Genomic DNA, 10,327 nt, shown 5'->3' on the forward strand with positions numbered 1-10,327 from the left:
AACAGTAGTCCGGCCAGGATATTGTCATTTAAAATGTAAAGTTGCAGCCCTCAACTGATGTTGATGTTGTGTTTTGTCATGTCATTCTGTGTTTTGGCCTGTTGCGCCACCCTCCACCTATCTACTAATCACAAAGTCAGTAGTGTTTCAGCATCCGGGTTGGCAACCTCGAGTCAGGGGGGAGGGGGAGGGGATACACCTCTCTACAGTAATTTGAAAGTGATTGCAGTACCAGTTTTGGCCACAATCTTACATATGGTTCCTTTAACAGAAATTTCGTGAATATGACGTTCAGGCCTATAAACTATAACTTTACCTGCAAACGCCATCTGCTTGTGGAAGATAGTGCAGTAGTCACAGACATGGGTTAGCACGTGGGAGACCGGGGTTTGATTCCCGTGTGATGCGTTTTGACAGAGTGAGTGTGCATGTGTACCAACGTCTATGGAGAGAAGGCGCGCAATTTGAACAAGAAATCGGTTCTCAAACGGAAGTTTTGATTGCAACAATTAGCTAGTTGCACCAAGGTGTAAATAGCATACAGTACTATATACACCAGGGTACAAATAGCATCCACTTCTAACTATACATTGATGCAAACAGCATGAGACCTTATTCAGAGTGTCTATTACACAGCTGAGCAATTCACACCCTGTTACATAACAACAAAAAAACATGTTGCTTGTTTTTTTATTATTATTATTACATTGTGTGATCAATATGAATAAATAATAATAAATATAATTTATTCCATATAATAAATATATAATAAATGCACAAGGGTGCAAATAGCATACACTGATATTTGTACCAGACGGGGTATTAATAGAACACATTGCTGTGTGCACCGGGGTACCAATAGCATACATTGATATTTGTACCAGACGGGGTACTAATAGGACACATTGCTGTGTACACCGGGGTACGAATAGAATTCACTTCTAATTGCACCATACCAGGGTATGAATAGCATACACTGCTAATTGTACCAGGGGTGCAAATAGCCTTACTCAAAATATTATCAAATTAATTATTTCAAACACACTGAATGTCTACCTATATGACTAGGTTATCTGATGACAATTACGGATCATCATTCATTTAGTGTTGATATGCTGTTCATTAAGTGAGATACAGTAAGATCCAAATAGCGGGGATAGCCAGAACAGATGAAACACGTTTTAATCATTAATTTACAAAGAGATCGTATCACACTGAAAGCTCATATTTTGTCACTAGCAAATAGCTTATCGGTCCTTTGCCAAATACAGTTGCATTATCAGCCCTGACCAAAACCGTTAAGGAATTATTTATGCAAAAGTGGAACATGTGTAATGTTTCATTCTCCCTTCCTTTCGGCATGAATGAAACAGCATGAGAGAGCATGAACCATATCGTTTCTCCCGTTTTTTATTTGGCATATTTGACAACCGTCTACATTTCAAATCATAGCCTACTTCCAGGCGCGCGGAAACATATTTTTGACCAGAGGTGCTGAATAACAAAATCATGGATGTCCGACGATTTCTCCCCCAGCATATGATTCGAATTTAGACAGCTAAATACGCAATTTCAGCGCCGTGTATGAGTAGGCCTAAGAGTGAGAAGTTTTATAATGCCCTGGGCAGCCACATTCCACTGCAACTACGCAGCACTTGCCACTCCGACTCATCAATAAAAACTGCGCTCGCACACACCAGACCCATAGAAGCGCACTTGACTTTACATCATCAACCTAAGGTAAATTCATTTTCTGACTTCTTTCTTGTTTATGCCATGGCAGTACGCATTTAGAATAATGTTTGCGAACCCTTTTGTTTTGTTGCCAGCATAAAAACAAGCTTAGGTTACCATCGGCCTATCTGCAAATTTTAAACACAAGGGATGAATTGAACGATGACGAAGTCGGACATATGGGCATAATTCATATTGAAAAAAGTTATACAATTTGGAACTCTAGCTTTTCCCCAACGCAGTCATTTAATGCCATCTAAATCATAACGTGCACAGACTGCACCATGCTTAAGTCCAAATCACACCAAAGATTTGCGACGAGATGAGCTGCAACATTCTATTAACCAGCAACTTGATGCAACATTCCTTGCAACTGTGACCAGACAAAACTGCGCTCGCACACACCAGACCCATAGAAGCGCACTTGACTTCACATCATTAACCTAAGGTAAATTCATTTTCTGATTTCTTTCTCGTTATTGCCATGGCAGTATGCATTTAGAATAAATAATAATGTTTGCGAACCCTTTTGTTTTGTTGCCAGCATAAAAACAAGCTTAGGCTACCATCGGCCTATCCGCAAATTTTAAACACAAGGGATGAATTGAACGATGACGAAGTCGGACATATGGGCATAGTTCATATTGAAAAAAGTTATACAACTTGGAACTCTAGCTTTTCCCCAACGCAGTCTTTTAATGCCATCTCATAATGTGCACAGACTGCACCATGCTTAAGCCCAAATCAGACCAAAGATTCGCGACGAGATGAGCTGCAACATTCTATTAACCAGCAACTTGATGCAACATTCTAAAACCTTGCAACTGTGACCAGACATGGTGAATGCTTTGCGATGGCTTGCAACGACGTGCAACATCTAATTCACACCGCTGCAACTCCTTTCTGCAACAGTTTCGTGTCATTGCAAATTTGGTGTGAATTGGGTTTTTTTTTTTTTTTTTTTTAGACGATTAAATACAACCCGAAGCTAAAAAACAGACCAGGCCTCTATTGGAGCCCGGCCTTTAACCCAAACCTGTAGCCACGCCAGGCGTTTAAAAGAGACAGGCGTCAGTTTGGAACTCGGCTATTATTTGAAGTTTTACAGTACACTAAAATAAATATTTATTGAAAAATGTCTGTATTTTTGTTTAATTTGTATGTACCATGTTGTGTAGATGAGTAAACTGTCACATTTCATAGAACCTTTAATTGATTACTGGAGCTGAATGGATTATTTAGTAGAGCAAGCAAGACCTGATCAGTTCAAAGCCTACTCACCACGTCAAGGTACAGGCCAAGAGTGGGATGTTAGTAAGACGGGACAAAACGGAAGACAAGGTTAATGGTATTAATTTCACATACAGTGTAAGTGTTAACAATCATTGTGTTTGTGCAGTTTGTTTGTCATTTGTCAAACATGAAGCAGTCAGCCCTTACACCGGTGGCAGATTCGCAGATTGCATGGGATCTGTAAAGGCCCTCCTGCAAGTGTAACATGCACACTGACTGTAGGCCTTCAACCTGGAAAATAAATAGAAATGGCAGCAGGACTGGGCACATTAAATAATAATAAATAAAAAAAAAACACAGGGATGGCACGAATAACAGGTGGCAGATTCGCAAATATGTATTGTGTAACGCACTACAAATATGTATTAGTGATTAACACACTACATTTTCCTATAGGTAGTCATGCTCATGAAGTGCTGGGACCCTCCGCACAGGAGCAGATACTGCTGCAGCCAGATTGTGTGTCCCGTATATGGTAACCACGCTTTGTCTCAATGGCTCTCTCATCTGCTGGAACATCATCAGCATCGTCCCAAGTCATCGACATCAGGCTCGACAATGTCTCCGTTCGCGATGCAAAAGTTGTGCAGAATGGCACAACACGTCACAACCTGGGGTACAAGCAGGACTGACCTCCAAAGCTTTAAAAAAAAAAGCGAACGCCACCTTGCCTATCATCCCAAATGCCGTCTCAATTACATTTCTAGCCTGTGCGTGCAGTTTGTTGTAGCGTGCATGTACAGGGTTCCGGACTGGTACATCTATACGGCGTCATTAGACACATAGGCTCATTCAGACACGGATACCCACCATCCCCAAGGATGCACCACCCTGCAGGCGGGTACAAGTCCCCCCGTATACACAGGACTGTTTTTCAGTATTCTTGTGTACAGAGTCAGGGTACCCTACAAAAACATCCACAAATTTGGCCTGGTGGTCACAGATGGCCTGCATCTGTATCGAATGGAACAACTTCCTATTAAAATAGCAGGCACTATCAGCTGATGGTGGCTTTATGCGGATGTGGCAGCCATCTATGGGCCCCCACTGCCACATTAAAAGCTGGGGACTCAGCCCGTTCTGCAAAACCTGCACCCACCACTTCCAGGTTCTGAGGAAACACAATAACGCTCCGGAGAATGGCCACGATAGCCGTGCAGATCCGGTGGACAATGTCGTGGACCGTGGTATATCAAAAGCCTTGGATACCACTGGGTAAGTTGCTGCATGGGCAAGAAAAAACAGAAACACAAGTACCTCTATGTCTCTCTGCCATCCATGGTCAGAGTCTGACCTCAGTGCCGCAGTGAGCGCAGTGCTACTCTGCCATGACAAGCAGAGATCCCCCTTCAGATCCTCACCACGGAAGTACGACCGCAGGATGGGAACAGCTGTATTCAGCTGGCAGTAGGATGTTGGGCCCAAAGTCTGTCAATGAATTATTGTGCAAATTTTTAAAAATAAGAAGCTGTATTATTTCCATATGAAAATGTAAATGATGAAAAAATAAATTGTGTACATGTGAACTAATGAATGAACTCAATCCTGTTCCTGATTAACTTGTTCTCTCATTCAGTGGTACGTGATAAAACTGTCTAATTATGTGAATTATGAAATAATTATGTTAGCTTACATTGTCAATTAATTAACGTGGGTTTTATCTCGGATTGACAGTCTTTAACAGCCTTTAACACTGATGAAGGGGAGAATAAAATCATGCCTTACCCAGCTCCTAGAAAAATCCATTAAAAGCTGCCTGTAAGTCGCTCTTTGCGACGATGCCTTCTGGCAGAGATGTCAAGTGCCATTAACGCTGTGTAGGACATTTTCCAAATACGTTAAGTCGTGTCAAGCTAAAAACAAGGCGAATGAACGGCTCTGAGGTAAATTCTCGTAAATACATTCAGTCGTTTTCAAGCAAAACAAGACGAATGAAATGAACGGCTCTGAGGTAAATTCTCCGATGTGGCTTTTTTTTTGCGGCATCCTTCACTGTGCGTCATGTGTGTCGCCGTCACATGTAAACATCTGGGGTCAAAGAACAGGCAAGATGGCTGCCCAGTACGTCTGAATTGTATGCCTACTACTCGCTCACATACATAAATAGCATACTAAATTGACGGTTGAGTAGTACGTTCTAACCAACGTTAGTATACCAACTATTCGGATGCACCCGATGCCTGGAATGCATCAGTAGAATGTGTTGCTTTTTGGATGGTGGGGGGGATGGTGGTACGTGAATCAGAATGTAGAAGGTGGTCCGTGGGGAAAAAGTTTGGGAACCGCTGGTCTAAAGCATTTAAAGAGGGACACCAGGCAACGTTTTTGTGTTAATTACTCATCTTCGTAAGTCGGTATATGGTTAAATGACTCATTACAGGGCGAATTAAGACTCTCTCGCCCGCCCCTACTGCCTGTAGGAAGAAAATCCCGCTTGCAAGTTCAGTGTATCGTACCCGCTGACTGAAGCAGGATCATTTACATCCTGCATCCACATCACAGAGGCAGGCTAACGAAACGGGGGTTCACTCTTTATTACGACATCCCGTTATTACGACAACCCTCTATTACGACATACCGTTATTACGACATGCCTCTATTTAGACATGCCGCTACTCCGATTTTTTTTAGTACCGCTATTCCGACATTCCAATTCTCATTTTCAATTTATCTCTGCAGTTCCTGTATCCTATCAAATTCCAACATCCTAGATGCATGTATTACCGGCCTCCAAGTCTAGGGGAGCTTGGGGCACGGCACAACCACGTTCCCTTGCTTGATCTTAAAATACAAAGAGAACGGACAAGGCAAGGTTCAGGGGTTGCACACTGGCATTCAAAATTCCTTCTTCTCTGCCAGCTATATGGTACTTGCCCCCATCCCAGTCCCTCCCTCCCAGGGTGCCATCTACAGGCCTGGAGATACTCTCCAAGACATTTTCCCTGACAGCAGACTGAATGTGTGCAATGTGTGCTATGTCGTGAGTGTGCAAATACTAAAACATACAAACTTTTAATTGACAATATTAATCATAAGAATTAAAATGTTACCACAGAAACACACAAAACATTTCCCCTCTGGACCCCCAACACATGGATGAGCTGTAGTCTAGTCATGTCATCTGCACCTGCAGCTACATCAACAATCCACCCGCCATCCACTCCAAACAATGTTTTTCCCCATAATTGATATCGGCACACATTTCAGTCAAAACCTCAGGTGATTTTGAACTGGCCATGTGAATAAATGTTACACATTATGTAAAACACAGGCAACTCTTCTCATTTTATTATCTACGCTCCTTTTACAGTAAACCACTTCACAACGAACGTTGAAATAACCCCCAGAGTTCAGTGTCCATCAGTCCCAACATTTAGAAGCATAATCGAAAAGTCCAAGCGTGAATTGGGTGCGTTTTGATTTTGAGAGCGACTGGAGAAGGGCCGTATGTCTCACAGCAATTGCGATAACCTTGTTTCTTAAAGGCTATCCTTACCTCCAGATATCCACATCTAATGAGGGTCGGCGACTATCCAATACCCAATAGTTTATGGCCGTTCGTGTGAGTACAATAACTTAATTTTCTAAATTTTACCAAAAAGACTGGTTTCGCCTTGCAGGGTCACATTTAATTTGTTGTCTTATCTTTTTTTTTATTCAAAACAATTCATAAGTATCCATACTCAAGTCTAATTACCACCAGACACAAATAATCATCACCTACAGTATATCTATTTGTCATTGTCTATCATCATTTGTTTGATGGTGTCATGAGGCTATTTATGGTAACATAAACATCTGTTGCCTTGGCTAGGTTGGCTATTGTGCTTGACCAAGCAGCATAAGTATAAGTATATATACTTTTTTGATCCCGTGAGGGAAATTTGGTCTCTGCATTTAACCCAATCGGTGAATTAGTGAAACACACTGCACACAGTGAACACACAGTGAGGTGAAGCACACACTAATCCCGGCGCAGTGAGCTGCCTGCTTTAACGGCGGCGCTCGGGAAGCAGTGAGGGGTTAGGTGCCTTGCTCAAGGGCACTTCAGCCGCGGCCCACTGGTCGGGGCTCGAACCGGCAACCCTCCGGTTACAAGTCCAGAGTGCTAACCAGTGGGCCACGGCTGCCCTAAGTACTATGTACTTAGAGATTAGGTTCTCACAGCACCTATAACTCCAGGATCTTTGTTGATACAGACCAAGTGGCTGGTTGTCACCCATGAGTCTTGATGAGAGATATGACGAGATGAGACAAAAGACATGCCCCTCCACAGAACACATTAAATATATTCAGTTTTAAAGCATTTTAATCATTCGTTTACAGGACTAAGGCACACTATAAGGTAATCATATCCATGTTTTTTTCTTGAACATACAGACAGGAAGGACTTCATTCTAGATTCCACTTGCAGGGAGATGTAAGTGTGTTAGTGGAAAACAAGCTCAGAATCAGTTGCCAGATTTTAGTAATAGTAAGTACAGTAATTTTAATAGTAGTATTTTTTTTGTAATATCACTATACTACTGTGGATATACTTAAAATTAATGAACTTATATAAATGCATCTAGTATTGTATTACTATATTCTCCACTCTCTTTACAGTATGTTACAGGAAACCAACTGGACAACAGTCAAAGACTTTATTATTGTGGGCTTTCCAACCCTCCACCCTGATTATTATGGCCTGGTCGCATTCATATTTTGTATTGTGTATATAGTCACAGTTGTAGGGAACTCTGTTCTAGTGGTAACATTTGTGTATGTGCCCAGCCTCCATAAACCTATGTACATCATCATGTTCAGTTTGGCTCTGTCTGACATAGGATTTGGCACTGTTACATTGCCCAAGATAATTGCTCTGTACTGGTTTGGTGATAAATTCATACCCTTTCATGTGTGCTTCGCACAAATGTTACTGGTCCATTTCTTTGGGACTGTGAACTCTTACATTATGGGGATGATGGCTATGGATCGTTACATAGCCATATGTTTTCCTCTTAGATACCCTATGGTTATGACAAATCGCACCATGACTATCCTCAATTGTGTTGCCTGGGCAATATCCTTTATCACACCTGGCAGCATGACCTTATTGATGTTGATATTACCTTATTGTGGGCCAAACTATATCTACCAGTGTTACTGTGATCATAATTCTGTCGTCACACTTTCATGTGGTGACAACAGTTTTGTAAAGCTGGTTGCCTTTGCACAAGCCATGGTAGTGCTTCTGATACCCTTAGCTTTTATCATATACTCCTACATCCATATAATAGTCAGTGTAGCAAAAATATCCACTTCACAGAGCCAGTGGAAAACCTTCTCCACCTGCACCACACAAATATGTATAATCAGTCTTTACTATCTGCCACGCTGCACTGTCTATATATTCAACATGGCTGGACTCTATATTGACCTGGATCTTCGCATTACACTAATTCTCTTCTATAGTCTGTTTCCTCCTCTTGTAAACCCCTTCATTTACTGCCTCAGAACAAAAGAGATCAAACAAACACTGGCTCGCTGGTTTAGTGTGATGAGCCTGGGGAACAAGTCCTCCATTGTTGCTATTTCCAGATGACTGTTTCAACAAGCTCCTTGGATGAGCCAGATGTGTGATGTATGGAAGCTATTATATGCTTTAAATGTCTAACAAAACCAAATGATTGACATCAACAAGCATGTTTATTTACTTTTTATAAAACGGATATAAAAAAAGTGCTTCACATAAATCACTAACATTCAGCACAATTTTCTAGGCTGTGTCTATTCATAATTGAAAAGGCATATCTCAGCAACAAAATAAAATACCAGACTGAAATGTTGTATGGTAGTCATGTATGGACATATGATACAGTAGTAATGTTTTGATAGACTCGTGGGGACTGTTTAGACAAAAAATGAATACAAATCTGAGACTTAACATGGAAATACCCCATTGCCAGTATTAGCATTGTAGAATATTGGTGATTTTTAATATTGTTACTGTCCCTTTGTCTCAGCCACAGAAATTACAGAGTGTTTATTGTAAGCAGATAGAATGGTTCCACCTACAAGGTCAAATTAAGCCTCAATTAATTGCTACCCCCATCACACACATTTACACTGGAAAAGGGGTTTCGGAACCATTTGTTTCAATGTGTATTCCAATTTCACTAAACTCATTTCCAACCATGAGCGTTCTGGCTCAGTGTTCAATGGTTTGGCTTCATTTTGCAACATTGTGCTGCGTGGCGCAGAGGCCCAAAACTCTGCTGTAACATCCAGAATAAAGAACTATTCTTTTTACCAGCCAAACTCAAATTTGTACTTGCTCTAGCTAGGGATGTCACGATTAGAGATTTTGGTAGAACGATTAAGTAAGTATATATATTTTTTTTTTTTGGGGGGGGGGGGGGGTTGCCTTTATTTGGACAGGACAGTGAAGAGTGACAGGAAGTAAGTGGGTATCGGGATATGACCGCAGGTCAGATTCGAACCTGGGTCCCCGTAGGCACTCAGACCCGTACATGGTACGGGCGCTGCAGCCTGCTGTGTTTGCACGGAAGAGCACCTTGTCCGGGACGGCACGCCGTGCATATGTTTTTCTTCGAGGGCAGCTCTGACAGCCTAGCCGGGTAAGGTAAGAGTGTGTTCCCACTGGTTAACGTTCGACTGATAGATAAAGGTTATGAATATAACCACGGTTCAACGAAGGAGAACACAAGGCGTTAACCCTCAAGTCTCGAGGCGTGTTACTTGTTTTTATGACGTCGTTTTATGACTAGAGTGATTGCTATTGGCCGCGCCGGCTAATATATAGCCGGGCTGTTTCGCGCCAATAGAACCTTGACAGGACCTGTTAGAGGACTTAAGTGGCGATCACGTGATCGAGGAGTGTATTCCCATTGTGTTCTCCTTCAGAGAACCATGGCTATATTCATAACCTTTACATTTTGTGTGTATGAATGTGAAGAACTTAACCAAATTACATCATCTACACAGTTTTCCGACAGCGCTTGGGAAGTAATTCGGCCTCCACACATGATGAAGACACACTGTGGGCTCTATTGTGCACCCAGTGTAAAGTGGCGCAAAGAGTGAGGCAAGGCTTATTCTTATTATACACTCAATAAAGAAGTAATTTTTGGCCATGCGCTCCACTTTCATTAACCCTTGCACCCAGGGGTGTGGCAATTAAAGGGAATGATGACAGATGTCATCCTCATTGGTTTAAAGGATGTTACGACCAAAACACACCCATGACTAATTAAGAAACATAAGAACAACCCTTTTGTGCCTGGCGCCCAGGGTTTGA

At 41.8% G+C, this 10,327-nt stretch overlaps 1 protein-coding gene across 1 annotated transcript; it reads left to right on the forward strand.

Moving 5' to 3' along the window:
- Positions 1–7,633: 7,633 nt before the first annotated feature.
- On the forward strand, positions 7,634–8,611 carry LOC121709109 (olfactory receptor 2AT4-like). The gene has a single exon (XM_042092185.1). The coding sequence runs from the start codon at positions 7,634–7,636 to the stop codon at positions 8,609–8,611; it is 978 nt and encodes a 325-aa protein (XP_041948119.1).
- Positions 8,612–10,327: the final 1,716 nt, after the last annotated feature.

Source organism: Alosa sapidissima, chromosome 5 (genome assembly GCF_018492685.1).
Source record: "Alosa sapidissima isolate fAloSap1 chromosome 5, fAloSap1.pri, whole genome shotgun sequence".
Taxonomy (NCBI): domain Eukaryota; kingdom Metazoa; phylum Chordata; class Actinopteri; order Clupeiformes; family Clupeidae; genus Alosa; species Alosa sapidissima.

Coding starts and splice junctions, on each gene's coding strand:
- LOC121709109 (XM_042092185.1), top strand. CDS start 7,634: ATGTTACAGGAAACCAACTGGACAACAGTCAAAGACTTTATTATTGTG.